We start from the raw sequence: 25,844 nt of genomic DNA, 5'->3' as shown, positions 1-25,844 counted from the left end.
CTAGATTTAACAACCGTAATTTCCAAACATCGGAGAGCTGCCACCACCACACGATCGCTGCCTAGGGTTCGTAAATCAAACCAGGTAACAATCGGCGATGATGGCGGCAATCGATAGAAAAACACAGCCATAAACAAAGATTATGGTGACAACAAATGAAAAGAATAAAATGAAGAGTGAAGAATTGCTGGTGGAGTCATCAGTAGCAACTTGGCTCATCACTTCTGGGAGAAGAGGTTAAAGAAGTAATAATACCAACACTTCTGGGAGAAGAGGGCGCGCAGACGTTTTTTAATGAAACGTCTTCGAAAAAACAAACATACTGCAGAGCCCAACGTCTGCGCGCCCTCTTCTCAGTGCAGACAAAAGAGGTGGAGAAGTCCTTCTGAGGAAAAACAAACAGCACCTTACTATAGAGACACGATAAGTGATCACTTGGTGATTGATGCTGAAGAAAGTGCTGGTTCTGGTTCTGGTTCTCCATCAAATGGGATGAAAGAGACAGATCTGGTGGAGATGGTTCTATCTTCTCAGTTTTAATATGACCTCACTGATTCTTTCTTTCCATAAATTAAGTTTGGTATTGTGCCTTTAGTGACTCCTTGAATATCTCTTTAATTACTTGTTTTCGGACGACCTTTTAATTTTCCTAATTTCCTTTAGTACGTCCGTTTTCTTGTCAATTAATTTGGAATTCTTAGTTTATAATTAAGCCGAAACATTTGAACTAATCGAGTTTACAAATGATTTTTTTTTATTAATTTTTTTTTTGTTATTAGTGTTCTAGTTGAAATTAACTTGCAAAGGTAACAAAACCGAAACGAAGATTTTTTCCTGTGTTTTATATCATTTTCATTATACATGCGCACATTACTTATCCATACTAGAAATAATATTTTATCCGTCCCATTAAAAATGTCTATATTTTCCTTTTTATTTCTCTCATTACAAATCTCATCTTTAAAAATTTATTAGACAATTTTCCATGGATGGCGTCAATGAAGAAACATGGATCTAATCCCTTAAGAGTTTAGATCAATGAGTCCACAGGGTACAGGTCAAATAAATACCAAACTAACGATACAAGCTCAATCTCCCAAGTCCAATGGCGAAAACCTGCAAAACAACCATCGTAGGCTCGTACAGGAATGACAAGGGGGGGTCTTCCCGTAACCACCCTCTGGCGGGAGAATAAGTACTGTTCCGACATAGAGAAAGTAAAAAGTATTGAGAGTAAGAGTGAAGTGAATACCTCATCGAGATGATGAGGGTATTTATAGCCAAGGGATGAGGGATTATTATTGATCCAACTGTCCCTTTCTTGAATATGCCTTTGTAACAATCTGGACATGTGTCCGCATATGACTGGGCGAGCTTGAATGCCATGTGCACGGTTATAATAAACTCGCCACCTGTCTCATTCTTACTGGTTGTTACATTATGTGCTTCCCAAGGAAACATTTTGGTAAATCTTCTGGAAGGAAGTTAGTTAATTACAATTGTCCTCTGATGTCACCTTCTGGTCATCCTTGCGGGTGGGAATAGCACCCTGCGGATGACTTCTGAGGGCGTCTGGATCCTCCCGCATATAGTCTCTGGATCTTGTTATTATTCTTCCTCTGTCTTGAGTTATGTGGGTGATTAATATGTTTAGCGTGTGACTTTTGAGGGAGTCTTTTTCCACCCGCGGGTGGCTTTTAAGGGTATTTGAGTCTTTTTAGTGCACTACATCTATACAAGTTTACCCTTAAGCACCCACAACTAGAATTAATAAACAATATTGATGAACTTAATTTCCAAGAGCATTATTGTCATTTGATAAGCAAAAAAAAAAAAAAAGAAATCATTCAATCAACTTAAACTTTGTGTTTTTAAACCATGAAACTTAAAGAGGGAGTAATATTTAATTACACTACTCCTGACCTCTGTTTTTTAACAGAACAAACTCCCTCCCTCTACTAGGCCCGTTGTACGTAATATTATATTCATGTGTTACCAACTTTTATGCCCGTATACTACCACTTTACACATGTATACCACCCTCTATATGGTCGTGTGCATAATAAATAGTCCCCTCTATAGGGGCGGATCTACCCTTATGGTATGGGGTTGATGGTCTCATGTGAAAAGAAAATTAGTGTTATTATAATGTAAAAATCTCGACCGATCTTGGTGATCATGTAGCGATGGTCTACTGAAAAAGTTTCTGACTCACCGGTCATCTCTGTGTGAAAATTGCTGGGGTCCACCACCTCCTCTAATAGAAAATTGTTGGTGTCCACCACCTCCTCTATAATGTTTTGAAAATACTTAACTGATAACTTTTTTTTAACAGGCTTAACTGAACTCACTAGCGAACTTTGACTTGTTATAGTGTTTTTTTTCATGGTATACTCGTAACTTTTTATATAAAATGGTTGATAGGAATTATAATAGATCTAGTCTTGAGACCTTATCTACCGGGACAACTATTTAACGGTCAAATCAATAAGTGAAAACTATGAATCTAGTGTATGGTTATGCATCATGTGTAACATGTAGAATCTTATTAGAAGGTGACTATAGAGTTTGTGCTCGTCATAAAGCAATTTAATTTGGTTCTTTTAGAGGGTTTTATCTATAATCTTTAATCTTATTAGAAATTCTCGTACGTTATAAAAGCTAGACCTCATACAAGTTCCTGCAATAGATATTATATGAGTTGAGCTTAAACCGCAATACCTACGCGATTAAAAATACGCAAAAGCAAAGGAGGTAATGGAAGACTTATCATTCTTGTTTTAAAAAACAAAACCACTAAAAAAACAAAAGAACCAATCTTATAAACAGTAAACAACCTTAAAGCTTAAGTACAAACCATCATTACACACACCACAAATTACACAACACACCAAAGCATGTGCAATCATCGTGCTCCAAAAAGCAACATTAATTATAATAGGAGGATCTTCTTTCAAAAGCCTCTTAATTCCTAGCTTTCATAAACTACATTTCACCAATCCTATAAATAACTTACAACCACACGATCATATATTCATATTAATCAAACCGTATAAGCAATCACAAAACAAGGAAGCACAGCCCTTGGATTAAAAACAATCAATTCTTCATCTTCCCTCCCGACCAACGAATCATATCCCGGGTCATCCTTGTCCCCCGTTCCCGGATCACACCCGACCCGACCCGCTATGACCCGACATACCAGCATAGCCCGTTTCACGTGCATGAACCTAAACTCCTCCTCTATGTCATCAGGAAGCGCCTCGTGTCCTTTCCAGCTGGTAGAATATGTGGATATACCATCCATTTTCGACGAAAACCCGACCCGGATAATCCCACACACACTACAATACTGGTGGCTACAAATACTTGAGTTACCATTTTGCCCTAGGTCACATAAAAACGTAGCGCAATGAAACCGAAGAAGCTCGTTGCCATCCGCGATACACCGCTCGTCGCGACCGTACCTTACCGCCTTCGATTTAACCGTCTCGCGGTATTCTTCGAACCTTGTAAGTATGTTAACACTGTGGTGGATCTTCATGACCCGGTATATTATAGGGGTTTTCGCGGAGCCGGGCCAATCCGTTTGAAATATGATCCGAACAATGTTTTTCCCCGGTTCGTCGTCGAAGAGCTCCGATACAGCGTGTTTGAATGCCTGATGTTGTTCGAGTAATCCTGGTTTTTGGAAAATTTCACCGCAGTTAAGGCACGGGTGGATGTCGGTTCGAATTGGGAAGGAGTCGGGTTCGGTTAATGATCCGTTGATCGCGGAGTTACGTAACGAGCGGGTGGATGACGCAGGAGATGGTGGTGCATGGTGAATAATGGAAATTGCATCGGTTTGGGAAGTAGGTTTTGATGAGAAGATGTGTTTTATGTAAGACCATGTGGTGGAGAGGGTTTTATGGGGATTGAGTAGTTTTCTAGTGATTTTCGGGCGGCGGCGGTGGTGGTCGACGGTGGGGAAGATGATGAAGCAACCAAGGTGGATGAGGATGAAGAGAAGAGAGATGAGTTTAGTGAAAACAGGAGCCATGAGAGAGAGAAAGAGAGAGAAGCATGTTAAAAGACAATTAAAGGAGGAATATAATTAGTGGAAAGCAACTTCATGATATCTTATGTGTTAACCCCACATCACTTTCATTTGCATCACTTGATTACAATGATGCATCATGTCTTAAGAATTAGTTTAAATTCTTTCCAAAAAGTAAAAGTTTGTAATAAGTTAACAAAATATATATATTATATATATATATATATATGTTATATTAACTTAAATTAATTTTTTTAGGGTTTTTAACTTTATGCTTTTATGATGGATGATATGGTCCATTTGTCTTAACCGACGAAAACAGGTTTTGAGCAATGTTTTCAGATCTAGACGGACACTGATTCAACAAAGCAGGAAAGTAAATTGTTTAAGTTACAACCATATCGAAGCCATGAATAAAAAAGGGGTTCGAACCTTGTCTTTAATATCCATCATTGCCCCCACTTCACCAACTACTTCTTAGCCTCGCCACCCTCACCTGCCTTATCCCCACTATCAGCCTCAACCCCAACATCCTCAACCTCTGTATCCTTGACCTCATCAATCTTGATACTAGGAGCCTTACCCTTCTCAGCGGCCTCCAGCTCGGCCATTCTGACACATCAACCCTCAAGATCCCAGGAGCTCTTGTCGAAATCAGCTTTGAGAGCTTGTTCTGCCATATTGACTTTGGCTTGGCAGATAGCAAGCGTAGCATGGACCCTCATGCTATTACTAAATGCCTCCATCTCCTTAGCATGAACAACCTTCAGATCCTTACACTCCTGCCTCACCAGTGCAAGCTCCTTAGTCACCTCTTTTGTGTGCTTGATTCGGGTGGCTGCGAGGGTTGCCATACCATCAATCTTCTCCAGAAGCTCCTAAGTCGCTTTATCATGAAAATTGATAAAGTGATTTAGGCCTTACAAACAATGTATAAATATAAATAAATATACAAGATAATGATATGCAGGATAATTGCATGCAAGATCACTTTATTACTTGCATTTTGAAAGAGAGACTTGACATTTCTAAAGTCGAGGGATTCAAAGGAAAACCAGAAGACTCCGTTGTCTTCCTCTTTCGGGATGAATTTGGCTTGGATTTGGAAATCACCAAAGGAATCTTGGGAGTCTTAACAACCGACTTACCCATCTTTTCAATAAAACTTTCAAGATTTTCGAGTCTGATATCAACAACTATAAAATTAGATGATTAAAAACCAAATAACTAACAATAATGCATGTATTCAAAATCAAGAGAACCCTTACTAGACATATTCCCAAAAGTTTCGTTAATGGAGAAAGATGTGATGGCCTCCAAGTGAATTCGGCTTTGGTAATCCTTAACAAAGTCGGAATCCAGTTAAGTGCTTCATTGGTAGAAGGAGCAAGTTTATGCAAATCTGGAGCTACAACAAACCAAGATAAGTAGCATAATATTTTAATTAGTTACTTTAATCAATTTCTACCTTCGCTAATCCACAACAAAGGAAGTTTTTCGCCATTGGGGATGGAATCCCTCCTTACAAAAAAAATACTTCCTATAAAAACTCCCATCATTTTTAGTTGTATTCTCTATCAAGTGAATTTAACCAGGGGCTATCTGGAAAATAATCCTACTGCAGCCATAATTTCTCAACTTGTACACGGAGGCAAGGCCAGAAACATCGATTTGCAGGTAATGGGAAGTGACAAGCTTGTTATGCATGAAGAGGATCATCCATACATCGGCATCATCTGATCATAGATTAGACCTTAGTCTCAAAGAACCTGCTAATGAAAGGAGGAAAGGGATATGAAAGGCCGAGAGAAAAATGATATGCAAGAAAACAAACCCAGATTTTGGAAACATGATCGTAGCACAAGCGACTATCGCACGGTCGGAAAATTAGGAACAACTCGTCTAATTTCATTCGAGCGATATCTTTGTCGGTAAAATTGTAGGTTTCAGCTAAGGTGGAAGCAAGAAGGTTTTGCTCAATAAAATTACTCATTGGACTTGAGGATAAAGAATAAGACAAACATGTTATATTTATACCTAGTATTCCCAACAAAAATATTAACTCTAAGCAAAGGAACAAGAACAGAGAAGAATGATTCCTGAACTTCCGACGAAATGTGATGATAAATAATGAAGATCGAGTTAATATATGCAATGATCCCCTGCATTTTAAGGTGTGGCAGAAATCATGCTTAGAAACCACGTCCCATCAAATCAGTCACGCTGACTTCATTAGGAAGAAAGTATAACCGTTGTAACATGGTCACAACTGTTATATTATAGGGACAGTTGTCGAGGGTCAAAATCTTGCCTAGGATCCCGAGTCTCATTATCTTGCCAGCCGGGATCCTAGACAGGTTCCTAATGTGTTGATTAAACATATAGAATGGGTCTTGTAACTGCTAAGAGTAATGATCACATTCAAAACTCATTAAGCAAACGGGATCCACAGAGTCAGTTACGCTTATGAAAAGTATCTTAACTTAATTATGTTCTTAAGCGTCAAACTACGGCTAGTAAGACCAGTTATTGATGGAGAAGTTCGTGAAGACTAAGCTAACCAGGCTCAACGACTCTTTTAGACCAAACTCAATAGTATTAATCAGAGGCGGCCCAACGTATTTGGTGCTATCAAGCGAACTAAAAAATTTGGGGCCTTTTTAACAATAGCCATGTTATAAACCCTTCTTTTTTATCCACACTTGAGACCAATAACTATAAACCTCAAAGTGTATACAAACTCACTATTATATTTAAATCACATAATCAAATTAAATCAAAGTTTTTTTTAAAACTTAAATCGAAATGATTAATGTCCAAATTAAGTCACTAAATCAAAACAAATGAGAAAATAACCAATTGCAACTAAAATATTAGGTTCATAATAATAAATTTAGTACCTTATTGAGGCCAACACATTTGCAAATTATCTATTATAAACTGTCCTTTTGTTTAAAACCACAAATTGAAAGTATGAACCAAGTACCCACCGACCCACAACTCCACAAGCTGCAAGCAGTGACAATTGAAACTCAAAAATTGATAAACCCAACTCCCAATTGACACTCAAAACTAATAATACACAACTTCCAATTGAAACTCAATACTGATTAAAACCCAACTACCTATTGAAACTCAAAACAAATTAAAATCAAACTCCCCACTGAATCGATTGAACTTCAAAACTAATTAATTGAATCGGTTAAAGAAGAAGGCCAAAGAGAAGCATAAGAAAAGTACCGAATGTGGTATGTTGAATGTACAAATAAAACTCCCGATGAAAGAAAGGAAACTAATTGAACTAATATTGAATCGTTTAACTGTGTGTTCCCCGTAATTCTCATTCCCGCTCCACAATTCTAAAGTTCCAGGTTGCGTTTGTTGAGTGTGAAGCCAATATTGTGGTTTGTCAAAAAGCAGCAGCAGAAAACATGTGTGAAACCTGCAACCATGTTTGCAGCCTGTCAAAAAGAAGTGGCTGAAGACACTATGTGTTATCCATTTGATCTGCAACATTAATTACTTTGTTTGACAAATTCCTATTTAATCTCTATATAAGAGATTGATCTTGTATCTGTTTGATATCAACAACAAGTAATAAAACCTCCTAGTTACCCAGAGTGGACGTAGCTCAGAGCCGGACCGAACCACTATAAATCTTCGTGTTGTTCTTGATTGTGAGTTGAGTGGTGTGTGACATGTGTTCGTGTGTGTGACCCGTCTGATCCTAACAACTGGCATCAGAGCTCAGGTTCGATTGAATCACACGAACCAGATTAGAGGCGAGAAGATACTGACCTGTCAAACCGGAACTTGAGTTCCAATCAGAGCTGTCGCACGCCGCCGACCAGAACCGTGCGCCGCCGCCAGAACCACCTCCGTCGTCAGAACCGCCGCCGCCGCCGTGACTGTCTAGGGTTCCGACGAACCCGTCGCCTGCTCCCCTTGCCGGAAATCGTGCACGCCACCATCGCTTGCTCGTTTTCTTGGGAGATAGTTGGAAGAAGAAGATTAAGTTTTCTGTTCATTTGTCTGCTCAAGAAGAAGAAAGATTACATTTTTATCTTTCTTTCTTTTTCAAAAAGCAAAGAAAAGTCAAGATTCTTTTTTTTTATCAACAAGTCCACAAGTTTATACTTTGACAGAAACCACCCCATAACCATTTAACCAAGATTTCATCAAATTCCATCTATCGCCGTTAACTCGTGAAAAAGATAAGTTTCTTGTTTCAATTGTTGCTTCCGCTCGTATAAATTACCACTTAACAGTACGAACCTGTTTGGTAATAATTTGGTATTTTTTTTTTAAAATGGCTGAAGACGGTAAAATCAAGATTGATAAATTTGATGGAACCGATTATGGATTTTGGAAGATGCAAATTGAAGATTTATTACATCAGAAAAGTTTGCATTTGCCTATGTCGGGCGAACAACCAATTGACATGTACGATGAAGATTGGAAGTTGTTGGATCGACAAGCCTTGGGTGTAGTTAGGCTTTCATTGGCAAAGAGTGTTGCGTATAACATTGTCAATGAAACAACTACTTATGGAGTATTTAAGGCTTTATCCAACATGTATGAGAAGCCGTCCGCTTTCAACAAAGTGTTCCTCATCAAACAATTGGTTAACACCAAGATGAAAGAAGGCATGTCGGTTACCGATCACATAAACGAGTTTAACTCGATTATCTCTCGTTTAGCATCAGTTGCAATAAAGTTTGAAGATGAAGTACAAGCGCTCCTCCTTTTATCATCTTTGCCCGACAGTTGGTCAGGCACAGTCACAGCTGTTAGTAGTGCATCCGGCACTATCAAACTCACTTTCGAGAGTATTCGTGACTTGATTGTAAATGAAGATATCAGACGGAGAAGCAACTGTGAGGCTTCTAGTTCCCTATTGCATACATAAAGTAGATGAAGAAGAAACGAAAGAGGACATAGTCGAGGCAGATCAAAGTCCAGAAGAAGAAGTCAGTCAAAGTACAGAAAAGACATTGAATGTTGGAATTGCAAAGAAAAATGTCACTTTAGAAGCCAATGTACAAACACAGCTACAAAGAAAGAAGTAAACAATGTATCCTCTGAAGAGTCAGAAGATGCACTCATCTGTTCCGCTGAAGATCAGTTGAATCCTGGATTATGGATTCAGGTGCTTCTTTCCATGCTATCTCATGCCCAGATATGATCAAGAATTTGCGAACAGGTAACTTTGGTAAAGTTCGTTTAGCAGATGATCAAATACTTGATATTACAGGAATTGGAGATGTAGACTTGAAGACCTCATTAGGAACTACATGGACATTAAAAGATGTCAGGGTTATTCCTAGCTTGAGAAGAAAGTTGATTTCAGTTGGTAAAGTGGATGATGAAGGGTTTAATGTTCACTTTGGGTGTGGAAAATGGAAAGTGATCAAGGGCAATTTAGTGATTGCCAAAGGAAAAAAGAAAGGCACTCTATACATGACAGAAGTTTCTGCTGAAGGTGTTCATGCAATGACCACCGGTCCGAGTCCATCAAATTTATGGCACAACCGACTCGGACACATGAGCGAGAAGGGATTGAAGATGTTGGCTCAGAGAGGAAAGTTTCTAGACTTGAAGAAAGTGGAAATTGAATTTTGTGAACCTTGTGTTCTTGGAAAACAAAAGAGGGTTACTTTTGTGAAGACATGGAGAACACCAAAAGCTCAGAAGTTGGAGCTCGTTCACTCTGATGTATACGGACCAACTTCAGTTTCATCTCTAGGAGGCTCGAGATACTATATTATCTTCATCGATGATTCAACACGCAAGGTATGGGTATATTTTCTTAAACATAAATCTGGTGTATTTGATGCTTTTAAGATATGGAAATCTGCTGTTGAAAATGAAACTAATTTGAAGGTAAAGTGTTTAAAGTCGGACAATGGTGGTGAATACATAAGCAAGCAGTTCATTGACTATTGTGCCAAGGAAGGGATAAAGATGATCAGGACGGTTCCCGGAACTCCTCAGCAGAATGGTGTAGATGAGAGAATGAACAGAACATTGAATGAAAGGGCTAGAAGCATGAGGCTGAATGCCGGGACGCCCAAGACATTCTGGGCAGATGCAGTTAACACTGCAGCTTACTTGATCAACCGTTCACCATCTGTTCCCTTGGGTTTCAAATTGCCAGAAGAAATGTGGCAAGGAAATGAGGTAAGTCTCAAACACTTACGAGTCTTTGGTTGCAGTGCTTATGATTTGTTAGAAAGTGGTGAAAGAGACAAGATAGACTCAAAGGCCAAGAAGTGCACATTCATTGGTTATGGGTCAGAAGAAATGGGTTACAGGCTTTGGGGTAATGAAGGCAGAAAAGTAATCAGAAGCAAGAATGTCGTCTTCAATGAAAACGAATTATACAAAGATAGAAACACCACGAGACAAGAAGTTCAAAAAGAAAGTGTTGAGTTTGAAAGAGAAAAAAGAAAAGAAGCTTCAGTCGACATTCTAGAAAATGGGAATGAGTCAAGCGATAGTGGAAGCTCAGGGGATAACGCCAGTAATGATTCTGAGGAAGAAGAAGTAGAAGAAGTTGCTCCTCAAACTCCAGAATCCCCAGAAACACCTCAAAATCAACCAAGAAGATCGTCTAGAGCCACTAGACCGCCAAACCGGTACTCACCATCAGTCAACTACATTCTTTTGACTGAAAATGGTGAACCTCAGTGTCACTCTAAAGCTATGGGGTTGAAAGATTCATTTCAGTGGGAGTTAGCAATGAAAGATGAAATGAAGTCGCTTGAGAAGAACAAGACCTGGAACTTAACAAAGCTTCCAGCTGGGAAGAAGGTTTTTCAAAACAAATGGGTTTTCAGGGTCAAGGATGAACATGATGGTACCAAACGGTACAAAGCAAGATTAGTAGTCAAGGGTTTTCAGCAGAAAGAGGGAATCGATTTCAATTAGATATTCTCTCCAGTAGTGAAAATGACCACTATCAGACTTGTCCTCGGTATTGTAGCAGCAGAAGGCTTGCATCTAGAGCAACTAGATGTCAAGACAGCTTTTCTACACGGTGACCTAGAAGAAGAAATCTACATGACACAACCAGAAGGTTTTCAGGTTAAAGGTAAAGAACATTTGGTGTGTAAATTGAAGAAGAGTTTGTATGGTCTGAAGCAAGCGCCTAGACAATGGTACTTGAAGTTTGATAACTTCATGGGAAGAGTTGGTTACAAGAGATGTGAAAATGACCATTGTTGTTACATAAAGAAGAACAAGGGTTCTTATATCATTCTACTACTCCATGTAGATGATATGTTGATTACAGGTTCAGACATGACAGAAATCAAGAAGTTAAAGAAGCAAATGTCTGAAGAGTTCGAAATGAAAGACTTAGGAGCTGCAAACCAAATACTCGGGATGAGTATTTTTAGAAACAAAGAAGATGGTTATTTGACACTCTCTCAAGAGAAGTACATTGAGAAAGTGTTAGAGAAATTCAGCCTTAAAGATGCCAAGATTAGAAGCACGCCATTGGGAAGTCACTTTAAGCTTTCCAAAGATCAGTCACCCAAATCAGAAGAAGACAAAGCAGAAATGGCTAAAGTTACATATCCATCTGCAGTTGGTAGCCTCATGTATGCAATGGTATGCACGAGACCAGATATTGCTCATGCAGTGGGAGTTGTTAGTCGGTTTATGTCTAATCCGGGTAGAGAACATTGTGAAGCAGTAAAGTGGTTGCTAAGATATTTGAAGGGGACTTCAAAAGTGGCATTGCATTTTAAGGGGAAAGATGTTATTCTGAAAGGCTTTGAAGATGCAGACCTTGGTGGTTGCAAAGAATCATTCAAAAGCACTACCGGGTATGTCTTTACAGTGGGAGGCACTGCGGTAAGTTGGATGTCTAAACTATAGAAAAATGTTGCCCTTTCAACCACTGAAGCAGAGTATATGGCAGTTGCTGAAGCAAGTAAAGAGCTTATATGGTTGAAGAATTTTCTGAACGAACTTGGAAAAGAACAAGATGATTGTGCACTATTCTGTGATAATCAAAGTGCAATTCATCTTGCAAAGAATCCTGTCTTCCATTCAAAGACGAAACACATACAGCTGAGATATCACTTCATCAGAGACAAAGTTAGTGATGGTACTCTGAAGTTGAAGAAGATTAAAGGAACTGAAAATCCAGCTGATATGTTGACTAAGGTTGTCACCTTAGAGAAGTTGAAGCTTTGCATAGCTTCAACTGGCCTTCAGGATAATTGAAGAGAAGGGCGGGTAACTAGGAAGGTACTAAGATCACAAGTTTCTTAATACAGATGCACAGTTGAAGCGCAGGTGAAGATTGTTCCGTGGCTTCAAGTGGGAGATTATTGAGTGTGAAGCCAATCTTGTGGTTTGTCAAAAAGCAGCAGCAGAAAACATGTGTGAAATCTGCAACCATGTTTGCAGCCTGTCAAAAAGAAGTGTCAAAAGAAGTGGTTGAAGACACTATGTGTTATCCATTTGATCTGCAACATTAATTACTTTGTTTGACAAATTCCTATTTAATCTCTATATAAGAGATTGATCTTGTATCTGTTTGATATCAACAACAAGTAATAAAACCTCCTAGTTACCGAGAGTGAACGTAGGCCAGAGCCGGACCGAACCACTATAAATCTTCGTGTTTTTCTTGATTGTGAGTTGATGTACATAGAAATATACATCTTTTCGGCATCAAATAATCTCTAAAAACTGCAATTACTATCTAATAACATAGCATAAAAGACTACTTATCATAATAAAACATAATTTCAGGTGAAACCAAGCCTCAAACGAAGAAACAAGCAAAAGGACGAAGAAAAACAGAAGAAAACAAAGAAACACGCCCCCATGCTTCTGAAACAAGAAAAGACAAAATCTGGAAGCAAAAGCACGGGGCCGTGCTCAGCATGCACGGGGCCGTGGACGGGAATGCAGAAAAGACAAAGAAGAATTGAGCACATGTCACTAAACAACACGGGGCCGTGCCTACTAACCATGGGGCCGTTGCCACCTCACACAAAAGACAAAACAAATCTGGCACATGTTATAAAAATACACGGGGCCGTGCTCATCATGCACGGGGCCGTGCCTCATCGTCCAGATTGCCTATAAATAGTGGCTCATGTTGCATTCATCAAGTGTGCCTTGAAAAGAGTTCTCACCGGTTTTCACTTATAAAAACACACACTAACACTCACTTTGAAGATCTAGTGAAGAGTTTGAAGGCTTAGAGGTCATCACCACTAATCATCATCATCAACCATCATTACCATCACTAAGAAGAAGGATTCATCTATACTTGGTTAGATTGTTCTAAGTTTAATCATGTATTTGTTGTTATCAATCATCTTAATGTTCATCATTATGCTCATTATGAGCTAAACTCCTTTTACCATCTAAAATCTATGAAGAAGCTTTGTTTTTACTTGATAATTAATCAAGACATGTGATGTAGTCTAGTAAAGTACATGGTTATATTACAATTATCTTTGGACTGTTGGTTTTTATTGGTCCCAAGTATTTCATTTTTGTCGGCGCTGGTCCCAACTATCACTTTAACTGCCAACGGTACCAACTTTCACACATGTGTCTGCCACCAGTCCACGACTAACCGAGTACTAACTCCGTTATGTTTTAGATGACGTGTCCATCCTACGTGTTAAAAAACCTTGACGTGGCTGCCTGCGTGTATATTAATAACAAAAAACCCTTCTCCTCCTTGAATATATAATAATATCAGCAGATGACAATTTAATACATATCCCCAAATCGATATCTCCAATCGATCGAGAACCCAATCGATCAAGAACAACCCCAAATTAAAACCCTAATTCAATCATTGAATCGATTTCACTCCTAAGCCCTAATCCTAATTACACTCTACTCGCAATGAGTTCATCATCGTCTTGTACATCTGCTAGTAAGAGAAACCCTAAAATTGTTAAAATCGATTTACAGGGCAATGTCTACTGCCACCACGATTTAATTGCAGTTTCTAGGATTGCTGGTCATAGAAGTTCTCGAAATGGGGATGAATTCTACGGCTGCCGTTTATGGCCTGTAAGTACATTGTCTAGTTTACTGTTTTCAAGTTAAATTTATTACATGAATTCCTTCTTCTTTTGTGGCTAGAATCAAGACTGCAAAATGTTCATGTGGAGAAAAGATTTTGATGTCTTCTTAAAGGAATACAGTTCAAAAAGAGATCAAGAGATAAAAGAGATGCAAATAGAAAATTTAAAGCTAAAGAACATGGTGTTGGAAGAAGAGAACAAGAATTTGAAGCTTCAACTCTCATTGAAAAGGTCCAATTGGAAGAGTAATGTTGTTTTAGGTTTAGCAATTGTTGTCATAGCACTATGGTGGAATGTAAGATGTTTTCTTGGTACCCCTTGGCTATCAATTTCATGTAATTTGTATTAATGTTAATGGATGTTGTTGTTCTCCATATATAGACTTGATTTGTAATGGATGTTATTGCTATCAAGTACATATAATCTGTAACAATGTGTTGGTAACCAAAATCAAGAAAATGTAACACTTTATGCAACCAAATCAAGAACTGATTGTTAGCATGTTATGTAACATTACTGCACAAAATGGTCAAAAGTAACTTCACAATATGACCAAAATGACCAAAATTGCATATCAGACTAAACTTGACTTCAAAATTACCATAATGCCCATAACATTTAGCACCTAGAAACTAAAAAGAAAATCTACCATTTAATAAATAGAAACTAAAAAGAAAATCTACCAAAGCAAGCAAACACTGGTTTGTGTGTTTTGTGAGCACATAAAACCCACCATGAGTGCTCATGTCTGCATAACAGATTGTGCATAAAGTCAACTGCATGACAAAAATTGCATATCAGACTATAATATGACCAAAATAACAATATGACCAATACCACAATATGACCAAACTGACCAAAATGACCAAAATATGACCGATACCACAATATGACCAAACTGACCAAAATGACCACAATATGACCAAAATGCCCAAAATAACAATATGACCACAATATGACCAAAATGACCAAAATGCCCATAACAGATTGTGCATAATAACAAGTCTGCAACATTAACATTAACATTAACATTAACATTAACCAGTCTGCAACATTACTTAAACATAAGTTTTTGACATAGCTAACCATTAAAATACTTAAACATTCCAAAATACATTACTTAAACATTAAGAAGTCTGCAACATAATCCTTGTCATATATTAACCATAAACCATCAAGTAGCTTTCCCCTTGCCTTTGGCCTTTGTGTTTCCCCGTGGCCTTTTAGAACTTGTTGATTGTTGTGTTGGTTGACTTGACTCGTTTGTCATCCTCCGTGGCCTCTTAGAACCTGTTGACTGTTGTGTTGGTTGACTTTCTAGTGTGGCTTGAGTTGACCTTGTTGACCTTCCCCTTGCAACAGTTTCTGATGTGGCTTGATTCTTAGATGTCTTAGGCTTTGTACAAGTTCTAATGTTATGACCACTTTCTTTGCAGTTGCTGCAACTCATTTCTCCTCCATGTTTTGTCAATTTACATGGGTTCTTAGGATCTTCATGGGGATCTTTCTTTCTTTTTGTCTTTGGTCTTCTAGGTTGACTTTTGATGGGAGGAGGGTCCAAAGGATAATAACTTTTGGCCAATACATTTCACTAGGCAAGGGTGGAATAGTGTATGAATATGATCTTAAATATGTATCCTTAAGATAACAATCACTAACAAACTGTTCAGCATTTCTTCCAAGAAACCCAGCAACTGAACACACATGCTTACATGGTATACTTGTAAATACAATCTTTGTTATTCACCTTTGGAAGACCTGTCATAAATAACTTAATTATTGAATTATTGAACGATAGTTAACATACCTGTTAAGTCCCACTTTCTACATGAACATGTCCTGTTATTCAAGTCCACAGCAAGATCATCAGCAAAATCTTTAACTTGGAACACATTATATGCTGATGGGAACACTGTACATTTATGGGCCCACTTTTTTGCTCTATCAAGTTTTTTTTGTATCCTTGGGCACACAACCACATCTTCAGCTAACATTTCAGAATGCTTAGTAATTATCCTAGTCATTGTTGTGAGCCTAATTGATTCTAACATGTCTATAATATGCATAGCTCTTGCCTCAACTATGGTTCCATTAAAAGTCTCAGCCATGTTACTCACTATGACATCAAAACATGTATTACCCTTAAGAAAGCACCTTACAAAGCAATTAGGATTCTGTTTCATGAAATCATCCACTGCATCATTTGATATTGCTCTCATCTCCTTGATAGCATCATTGAAGTTAGGCTCATTATAAGCCCTACATGTCTGCCAATAATATGTCTTTAACTCTTTACCCTTAAACTTCTTTTTCCAATTTGCAAAGATGTGCCTTGCACAGTTTCTATGCTCTGCATTTTTCCAAATCAAATACACAGCATTCACTAATCCCTGTCATATAAATATAGAGAAACTTTAGACATCTAGAACTTACAACTTATAACTTAGATATTAACAAAGTAAGGTCATACCTTTTGTTGGTCAGAGATAAGTGTCCAGTCCTTTCCACCATCTTGGACATCTAGGCATTTTCTTAGTTCTTCCATGAACCATTCCCAACTATCATTAGACTCACCTTCAACAACAGCCTATGCCACAGGGTACATTTGATCATTAGCATCTCTCCCAATTGCAGCCAACAACATACCACCTAAAAAGGTCTTCAAAAAACAACCATCCAAACACAAAATCTTCCTACAACCTTCCAAAAACCCCCTCTTCACCCCATCAAAACACACAAATAATCTAAAAAATGTCTCCAAGTTTGAACCTGGGTCCTGGGTATTAAACCCTGGTGGAGCAGTTACCAAATTAAAGGTTGAAGTTGGATTTATTTGTTTCAAAGCTGCCAAGTAGGACCCAATTTTACTGTAGTGCTCCCTCATTGACCCGTGAAGCATCTTAAATGCACAATGCTTGGCATTGTAAGCCAACCATTTACGTATAAGAACCTTATATTTCTCTTTAACTGCATCCTGGATCTCTTTACCTTTCCATAGAGGTTTAGCTTTGAATAAAGGCAATAAGTCTTTAGCTATAAACTTAGCAGTCAATTGTCTATTCTTTACCATGTTTCTCTGACAGTTGTGCTTACTATTAACAGTCTAAACCATATAGCAACTCTTGCCCTTGTGAAATGAACAATATAGACTAAATGGACACCCTTCCACACATATGACACCTATACGTCCCCCTCTGCTCTTGTTACTTGTAGCAATGTAAACATTTCTACCATTTGTGACAGCATAATTTGAAACTGCTTCTTTGAAAGCTTCCCTAGTGGGGAACTTTATCCCAACAACCCATTTAAACTTAGACCAATTAGTTTCTTCACTTACAACTGGAACATTTTTTTTTGTTTCTTCCCTCTTATGTCATCATCTTCACTCTCTCCAGATGTGTCACTATAAGCATCAGAATCTTCAGCACTACTAGATGCTTCTTTAATTGCATCAGCGGATTGTTTTAGACACTCTTCAAGTAACTTCTTTTTTGTTTCAAGATCTTTCTCATTCACCTCTTGTAACTTAGCAACTGAACCTATCCACTCATCATCATCTTTCTCAGATCCATCATCATCCAAATCATCAAATTTATAAGACTCATCATCAGAATCATCATCTTCTGAACTCTCTAAATCTGACCTACCACTCTCTATTTCATCTTTATTTGTGTCAATTGGTGGTGGTTTAAGTGTGGTGTCTTTAACCTTAACTGGAGATCCAAGTGATAAACTAGTAACCTTAGCTGGTGATTTAAGTGTTGAAGTTGGTGGAACTTGTTTTCTAGCTGTGAGCTTGGAGTACCTCTTAACCTTTGAACTAGGGCTCAAGCAAACTTCTGGTTGGCTAATGGGCTGGGCTTCATATATATTTTGTTGGGCTGGAGAGAAAATGGGCTGGGCTGGAGACTTAATGGGCTGGTCATCAGAGATAATGTGCTGGGCAGGAGAGTTAATTGGCTGGGCTTGAGGGTGACTGGTATCGGTTGTGGTTTTCCTTAACTTATCAGTTTGAACATATAAAACCAAACCTTGTGCAGACCTGGAACTAGAACTAATCAAAGACAACATCTCAAATACTTCTTTATCACTAACTAATAGCTTTAAACGACCATCACCAGGAATCTTGCAATACAACCAAAGACCATCTTTCGATTTGTATGAACCAAAATCCTTTGCATAATCCAATAACTCAAAGTATGAAAGTTTGTCAACATCTAACATTAATGAAGTTTTTTTTCCACCAACATACCTTAAAATCGGTGGTGCAACTTCAAATGCCCCATTAATGTGGAAGGAAATAGGTACTTGATTATCCATTGTTAAAATTAGGGCTTCTAACCTGTTCGATCGATTGAAGATGATGATTCAAATGCCCCACAACAGATTTTGTAACCTGTTCGATCGATTGGGTTCTCGATCGATTGGAGATATCGATTTGGGGATATGTATTAAATTGTCATTTGCTGATATTATTATATATTCAAGGAGGAGAAGGGTTTTTTGTTATTAATATACATGCAGGCAGCCACGTCAAGGTTTTTTAACACGTAGGATGGACACGTCATCTAAAACATAACGGAGTTAGTACTCGGTTAGTCGTGGACCGGTGGCAGACACATGTGTGAAAGTTGGGACCGTTGGCAGTTAAAGTGATAGTTGGGACCAGCGCCGGCAAAAATGAAATACTTGGGACCAATAAAAACCAATAGTCCATTATCTTTTGATGAGAAATGTTTCACCATCTTAAATCACTAAATCAAAGTTGGTGGTTGTCAATAACATTGGCAATCGTTCATGATCGATTCATGTTCTTGAAAGATAGAAATACTTTGATACATTATCGAAACATGGATCCTTATATTGTATTTAGAAATGATGAGATATAAGTTATGGTGTATTTTTCTAAACCTTGGTAATCCGAAAATGGCTATGCTTAGGATATCAAATTAGTTAAAGAAACCATATGTTAATGGAATGTGTAATTATAACCTACATAAATCAACCAAGGGGAGGTTGTGTGATGAACTACAACCATCCGAAGTTGTTAGAATTGGTATTTGAGAAATCGAAGTCACTCCTAATACTTCTACTTTACGAAACTACTTGTCAACTCAAATCGACATCATTGAGATGGTATGACATTAGGAAAGGGTGGATTTTAAAATGCGCATACCATCTCCTTAGTGCCGAAGATGCTCAGTTAAGGTTTAAGGAGCCATCTATCATACATTGCTACGGCAAGTCTATCACATGTCTACATATTAATTATCAACGCTAAAAATGGAGTGGATTCTTGATCTTAGATGGTAACCTTCGCATAATTGAACAACTCGTTTAGAATCTCTTGTCTCGTTCACCTATATACTATATATATAAGTATTTATATTTTATAAAAAGTTTAAAAATCAACCCCAAAATGATTAAAACCTCCGATTGAAGTAAAACAACGATTTATTATTAGAAACCTGTGTGTCCACGGATCGATACTTGGTTCTTAACATTACTATTCTACATATACGATAGGTACACTTGCCTATTTTGTGTGTGTTTAGTCTTTGTAGAAATAACTTTTATAAATTTAAAACACGATCTTGTGCAAAAGCAAATCATTCCATCCTTTCATATTTTATACCACTAGCACGCACGCATCATGAGTTGAGTGGTGTGTGACTTGTGTTCGTGTGTGTGACCCGTCTGATCCTAACAGCGTTTAACTTTCAATTGCAGGCCCAGGATATGAGCATGATAAGCCCAAATGTATATAAAGCTTATTTAAAAAATGGAGGCCTTTTGTTTTTTGAGGCCTCAAGCCCTAGCTTGGCCCGTTAACACCATTGGGTCGGCCCTGGCATTAATGGTAGCATGTCGATTACTATATAAATGGGGGGCTATGATGAACTAGCACAGCTAATATAGTATAAGCGGTAATCTGCATTTATTTATATTACAGTACATGTTCAAAATAAATGCTCAAATAAACTTTCAAATGAATATCATTCATCAGATGCGGCCAAATTCTAATTATGCTTTTTTACACCACTTTTTTTTCTTCATTTTTTTCTTTTCTTTCTGTTACGTTTTGGTTGTACCCTAAAATTTGGGAATGGGATGTTGTATTGATTGAAGAAAATAAATGACAAGTTCGATAAAACATAATTTATAATTTATTCTTGATCAGTACACATATTAAAAAAATCCTGCTCCTTGAATACGGCATGAAATGGCCTAGTCTAGTTGATGTGAGCTGTCTTCATGGACCATGCGTTCAATCTTTCAATCGTTACGATCTCAGAGCCATTGTTAAATACATGCATATGTGCATTCTTGTTAATAGCTAGTGTTGGATAAACTCGGGATGAGATTACTGTTTTTCCTCCCTCGGCAAAACTTTCCACAACTGAGTGATCAATCAAGCTCCTAAGAGAAAGCTTCTTCGCAGTTAGATCGACATCAACAAAGCCTCCAAATGATGGCTTGTACTCATTCTTGTTCAATGAAGATCTGTTCAGTGTTCACATAATTAAAACCAATAATAGTTAAAGGCTACTAGAAGTTAGAAAGCTTTATAGAAAGAGGGCTTACGAGGTAGCATCAGAACAAAAGAGAACTTTATATTTTCCGCCTGCGATCTTGAAAATCCTAAAGAAAACGGGTGTGTACTCTTCATGCTCGCTTGAAGCAAGGGTCACAAGCCCAAATGGTCCTAGCCCACCTTGTACGGTCGCACCCTTGATCCCGCAAATACTTTTTGCCAGATCTTCCTGAGGAAATTTTCTCCATTTATCATCATACAACTCAGCTTTATCCAAACTTGAAAATCTAAATGTTACATCTATGTCTGCCTGCATTCATATAATATTAAAAATGATTACTAATAAACATTTCATATAAAATGATACTACAACTTCAACTGATACAAACCTGCACTGCATTAATTCCTTTGATCTCAATCATATCACCTTTGTTGATTTTCACATTGGTTAGTTCTATATTTTGACCCCTTAAGCTTTCCAATTCTGCAATTGGCCATTGTAGCAATTGGTATCCACTAGGGTCCAACCACACCTTACGCGGGATCAACTACATAAGAAAATATTCAAGTAAGTTTGCGATTAGAAATCACATGAATATTAGTAACAATATAATTACTTGAATTCCGGCCCATCCCTTGGCAATATCTTCACTTTGAGTACTTGACTCGTTAGCCCAACCCCATAAAATCCTTCCTTTTGTGATTGGATCAAAGAACGTCTTGGAAGCATAAAAGTTTCCATAATCGTATCTTAGCCCTGCCCACCCATCAATTGATGTGTTATCCGGGACATATTTATCCTTAACGAGGTTGTACTTTCCAATCGTGTAATAATCAAACCTAGTCATATCTAGGCTAGCCTTAAAAACATATTTAACATCTTCCCCTAACGTTGAAGTGTCTAACCCATTCGTCCCTTGAGATGATATTGGGTAAAAGTCCGGGCACTCCCACATACCAACGTCCTTTTTCGTGTGAAATGGATGTTTTGACTTGGTCCACTTAATAAAATCTCGGCTTCGGTACAAATAAGCAATGCCTCTATGGTCCCTCTTACTACCCACAATAAGTTTCCAATGACCATTGTTGAACCAAGCTGTTGTAGGATCACGAAAAGATGAAACATTTTCATGTATTGGTTTAATGATTGGGTTGTTGTCGGGTTTAATCCATTTTCGCAAGTAGGGGTCTGAATAGTTGGCGGGTATAGCATAGTTTTGTACCTGGTGGCCGGGTTTTGGATTTAAGTTTATTATGCCAGTATATATGATAACAGGTTTATTGCCTGGTAAAATCGTAGAAGATCCAGACCAACATCCGTATTTGTCGAATGGCTTTGATGGTACAATTGCCGGCTCCAACGGGATCCAATTTATCATATCTTTTGACACCGAATGCGCCCACACAATATTGCCCCACACGGCACCTTTTGGATTGTATTGGTAAAACAAATGATAAAATCCTTTGTAGTACATTGGTGCTGTTTATACGGAGAAAAAAATTAAAAATTAAGTTATAATATCTTAACAAGTATAAAATAATTAGCATTAGTTTAATTACATATAAAACTATGCTTACCATTTGGATCTACATTGGTTCAATATAATTGTGCCCCCGCATCGGTATAATGTCAAAAACAAAAAAAGAACATTAGTTTAATTACATATAAAACAAAATGTTATAAATAAATACAAAACAGAAACACAACTTGAGAATTATTTTAATACATGATTGCTAAATCTGAAAGCAAATTCATACGTGCGTTTTGGTAACCACAAGGAGACTGATATTTACTATTAAATATTTAATTTAGTTATTAAAAACAATACCATCTGCCTCTCGTTTAGATCTTAAACTGAAACAATCATATGATTTGGTACAGACAATTTATTCTTTATATAAACCAAAACACCAGTGTAATTTTAGTAGCAATTTTCTATTAAAACTAGTAAATGCATAATGTTTATAGATTAATGTTAAAACAGGTTTAGAAGGAAAATTTCTTTATTTATTTATTTTCCTTAACAACCATTTAAATCACTAATGGATCACCAACACACCCAATCATCTTCATTCTTCGAGTATAAAACAGTGGGAAGCTACGCTAGCACAACCCCGAATGAAAGCTCATATATCGGTCCGCTCAATTAGTCTACCTTAGGAGGAAATCCACCACTGATGAGAAAATCCTTTAACCCAACCTAGAACTCCTATTATTTGTCAGTGTGAGACTAGAATCTAAAATCTCCCAATTTTTTAAATGAAGTCTTTAGGTAAGTCATCTCGACCACTTAGGCCGGGAATAATTGGTGAAAGACTTGATTCCATCTTTAATAAATCAAGTTCAATATTTATTTTGTTTGTTAAGGCCTTGCTATTTATATAAAAGTTAAATCACCAAAATCCTAATGAAAAAAATAAATGCATTTGGGAGAGGATCCGTGCCTACTGACAACCACCCTTCACAGGGGTTTGAATAGAGTGAAGGTAAGGGCAAGACAAGCTAGAGGTGCACAAATCGGGTTTTTTTAAATACTCAGGTTTGGGTATAGAACCGGGTTCGGGTATGACTGGGTACGGGTATGACCGGGTACTGGTAATAATCGGGTCGGGTATTGTCTCTAAAAACCATACCGCATCGGGTTCGGGTCGGGTATAGAACCGGGTATTCTAAAACCGGGTATTTGAATACCCTATTATCGGGTATTGAAAAAACCTTATTTACAGGTTTTTCCGGGTATTTTTCGGGTATAGATTGAATTTTTTAAAAGTTTGCACGTTTTATGGTATTTTTCAGGTATTTTTAAGGTATTTTTCGGGTATACATTGGGTATTTGAAATATCCGGTTTCGAGTACTGGAAAAACCCGGTTCCGAGTATGGAACCAGTTTGGGTTTTCGGGTATTACCGGGTATAAATCGGGTCCGGCTCGGGTTCGGGTTTTAGTGTCAAAAAGCATACCCTATCCGTACCCTACGGGTAGGGTCGGGTACGGGTTCAAGTATTAAAAAAACCAGTTCCGGGTTTTTATTTCGGGTCCGGTTCCGGGTTCGAGTTTTTTGTACACCTCTAAGACAAGCCCTTGGAGAAGGGCTTCATCGCATGAAAATGATCGGGCCAAGGTAAGTTTTTTTTTTCTTTATTTTCAATATAATTCATGATGTATGCATCAATAAGTTTACATTTTATGCTTTTGTTAGTTTATACGTCAACATTTATTTTAATTTAAATCATTCTAATTGTAGTAATGTGCATTTGTTTCTGACGGCTTTTATTCGGTTTAATGATTCCACTGTAACGCGCTTGACTTTTTTTATAAGCTTTCAAGTATTATCAACATCTTTGCTTTTAATTTTGTATTATTATAACTAATTTTGAACGTACTTCGTTTCTCTCATATAAGTTCTAAAATATAGGATTCTATAAGATTTTGATTACTTTATTTTGATTGTCATGTATGACCAAATGTTGTCACACATTATGAAATACATGGGTACAGAACTACAGAGTACAGATGCTAGTTTTCATTAATTCACCGATAAAATTCTTTTTCAACTTGCATATACTTGTCAGTTATGAGAATTAATAGCGCGCAGTTGGTCACTGTCACGGACTTCAAAGATATACAAAATGTAAGCCAAACTTGTATCAACAAAGCAATACAAATTCCGCGTTTCTCGTAAACTATATATAAATAAATTTAATTAAAAAAATATCTTTCGAATTATAAGAATATATATAATAAAATAAGTTTATAATTGGTATCATTCAAACAGAGCTGACTCTTTGCTTCTTCAAAGATTCGTTTTTTCTTTCATTGGTGAATTAAATATTTAATGATTATCGCATTCAGTAGGTAAGCCCAGTTAAGTCGATAGAAAAATATGGATGATTTTTCTTAGGCTTTTAGCTAGTTTGATCGAGATATATATTAATTGTTTATTTAAAGTGTACATTATTATTAGAATTTTGGTTGATTTCGATGACTAATCCGACAAAAATATCACTACATACAAAACCGAAACATTGTGACACCGATAGAATAAAATTTGAATATGTCAGTGTATGTATTGTGAGATAGCATATATAGAATGGATCGGTAGCCATAACTTAACTAGAGTTAGATACAATCTATATGAAGATGTAAAGAAAGACGAAATACCATTCATCCAGTTTTTCGGAGGCTGAAAGTGATAACCAGTTCTGTAAACTTGGTTAACCTTGTCGACATTATTGGTTTGATACTTAAGTTGAACGTTGTGGAAGGCCATAACTCCGCCTCTTCCATTGAAGTTGTTCAACATAGACAAAAGAGGTATTAACATTAATGACAAACTCCATAAGCACGTATTGAAAGCCGTCATCATAACAATTGTTGGCTTGGACTTTAATTAGTCTAGAACATGCAAGAAAGGAAAAGGGTGTTAACCAGAATGTGTAAGGGTGTGAAAAGAGAAACAAAATGAGATGAGAAAAGTTGGAAATCCAAAACGTATGTATAGAAGAAAGTCTCCATCAACGTGATCGAGGATAATGTTAAACTTACCAAGCCTTTATATATATATATATATATATATATATATATATATATATATATATATATATATATATATATATTTCTGCATCCAAGGGAAATTTTGTCCTATTCTTTTCTTATGGATACAAACATATACATGTATATAATTACTTGGGTACAGTAAGACTTGTTTAAATCGATATGTAAGGTGATATGTTTGACACAAAATATGAAATTAGTGTGTAAAGTTTATAAACTATGAAAGTGAAAAGGGTGAAGCTTAATCGATTTCATGATCTTTCGAGTATTAAACTGATTTTGACTTCCTTAATTTGTTGTGCAATCAATAGTATTTCCCGTTGCCTTATTATATAAGTACCGTCTCTCATGGTTTGGCCAATCGACGATCCACTACTTTTGACTTGCATGCCTACTCTGATGTCGATTGGGTTGGATGTCTTGATTAGAGGTGCACAAATCGGTTTTTTTAAAAAAACCGGTTCGGTTATTAACCGGACCGGTTTTTTTTGGCCCGGAAAAAAACCGGTTCGGTTAATAACCGGACCGGTTAATAACCGGTTTTTGTATGTCAAAACCCTAACCGGTCTAACCGGTTAGGACCGGTTTATAAACCGGTTAGAACCGGTTAATAAACCGGTTTTTTTTATTAACCGGTTTTTCGGT

General features: G+C 37.3%; 2 protein-coding genes across 2 annotated transcripts; both read right to left on the bottom strand.

Annotated features, from left to right (window-relative positions):
• Positions 1 to 2,789: 2,789 nt before the first annotated feature.
• Positions 2,790 to 4,087, bottom strand: LOC143617903 (uncharacterized). Its single transcript, XM_077090308.1, has one exon. It carries the CDS (start codon positions 4,040 to 4,042, stop codon positions 3,044 to 3,046), a length of 999 nt encoding a protein of 332 aa, XP_076946423.1. The 5' UTR covers positions 4,043 to 4,087; the 3' UTR covers positions 2,790 to 3,043.
• A 16,177-nt stretch (positions 4,088 to 20,264) lies between these two features.
• LOC143618727 (beta-fructofuranosidase, insoluble isoenzyme 3-like) lies at positions 20,265 to 25,011 on the bottom strand. The gene is made up of 6 exons (XM_077090823.1): positions 24,807 to 25,011; positions 22,223 to 22,231; positions 21,262 to 22,124; positions 21,034 to 21,192; positions 20,695 to 20,954; positions 20,265 to 20,613 (listed from the first exon to the last, which is right to left on the bottom strand). Exons 1-6 carry the CDS (start codon positions 25,009 to 25,011, stop codon positions 20,343 to 20,345), a joined length of 1,767 nt encoding a protein of 588 aa, XP_076946938.1. The 3' UTR covers positions 20,265 to 20,342.
• Between the last annotated feature and the right edge of the window lie 833 nt (positions 25,012 to 25,844).

This window comes from Bidens hawaiensis, unplaced genomic scaffold, assembly GCF_021521415.1.
Source record: "Bidens hawaiensis isolate Kalapana, Puna unplaced genomic scaffold, B.hawaiensis_p1.1 tig00002338_1, whole genome shotgun sequence".
NCBI classification, from domain to species: Eukaryota; Viridiplantae; Streptophyta; class Magnoliopsida; order Asterales; family Asteraceae; genus Bidens; species Bidens hawaiensis.
The sequence above is the reverse complement of the archived record's forward strand: the minus strand, read 5'-3'. Positions and strand labels throughout refer to the sequence as shown.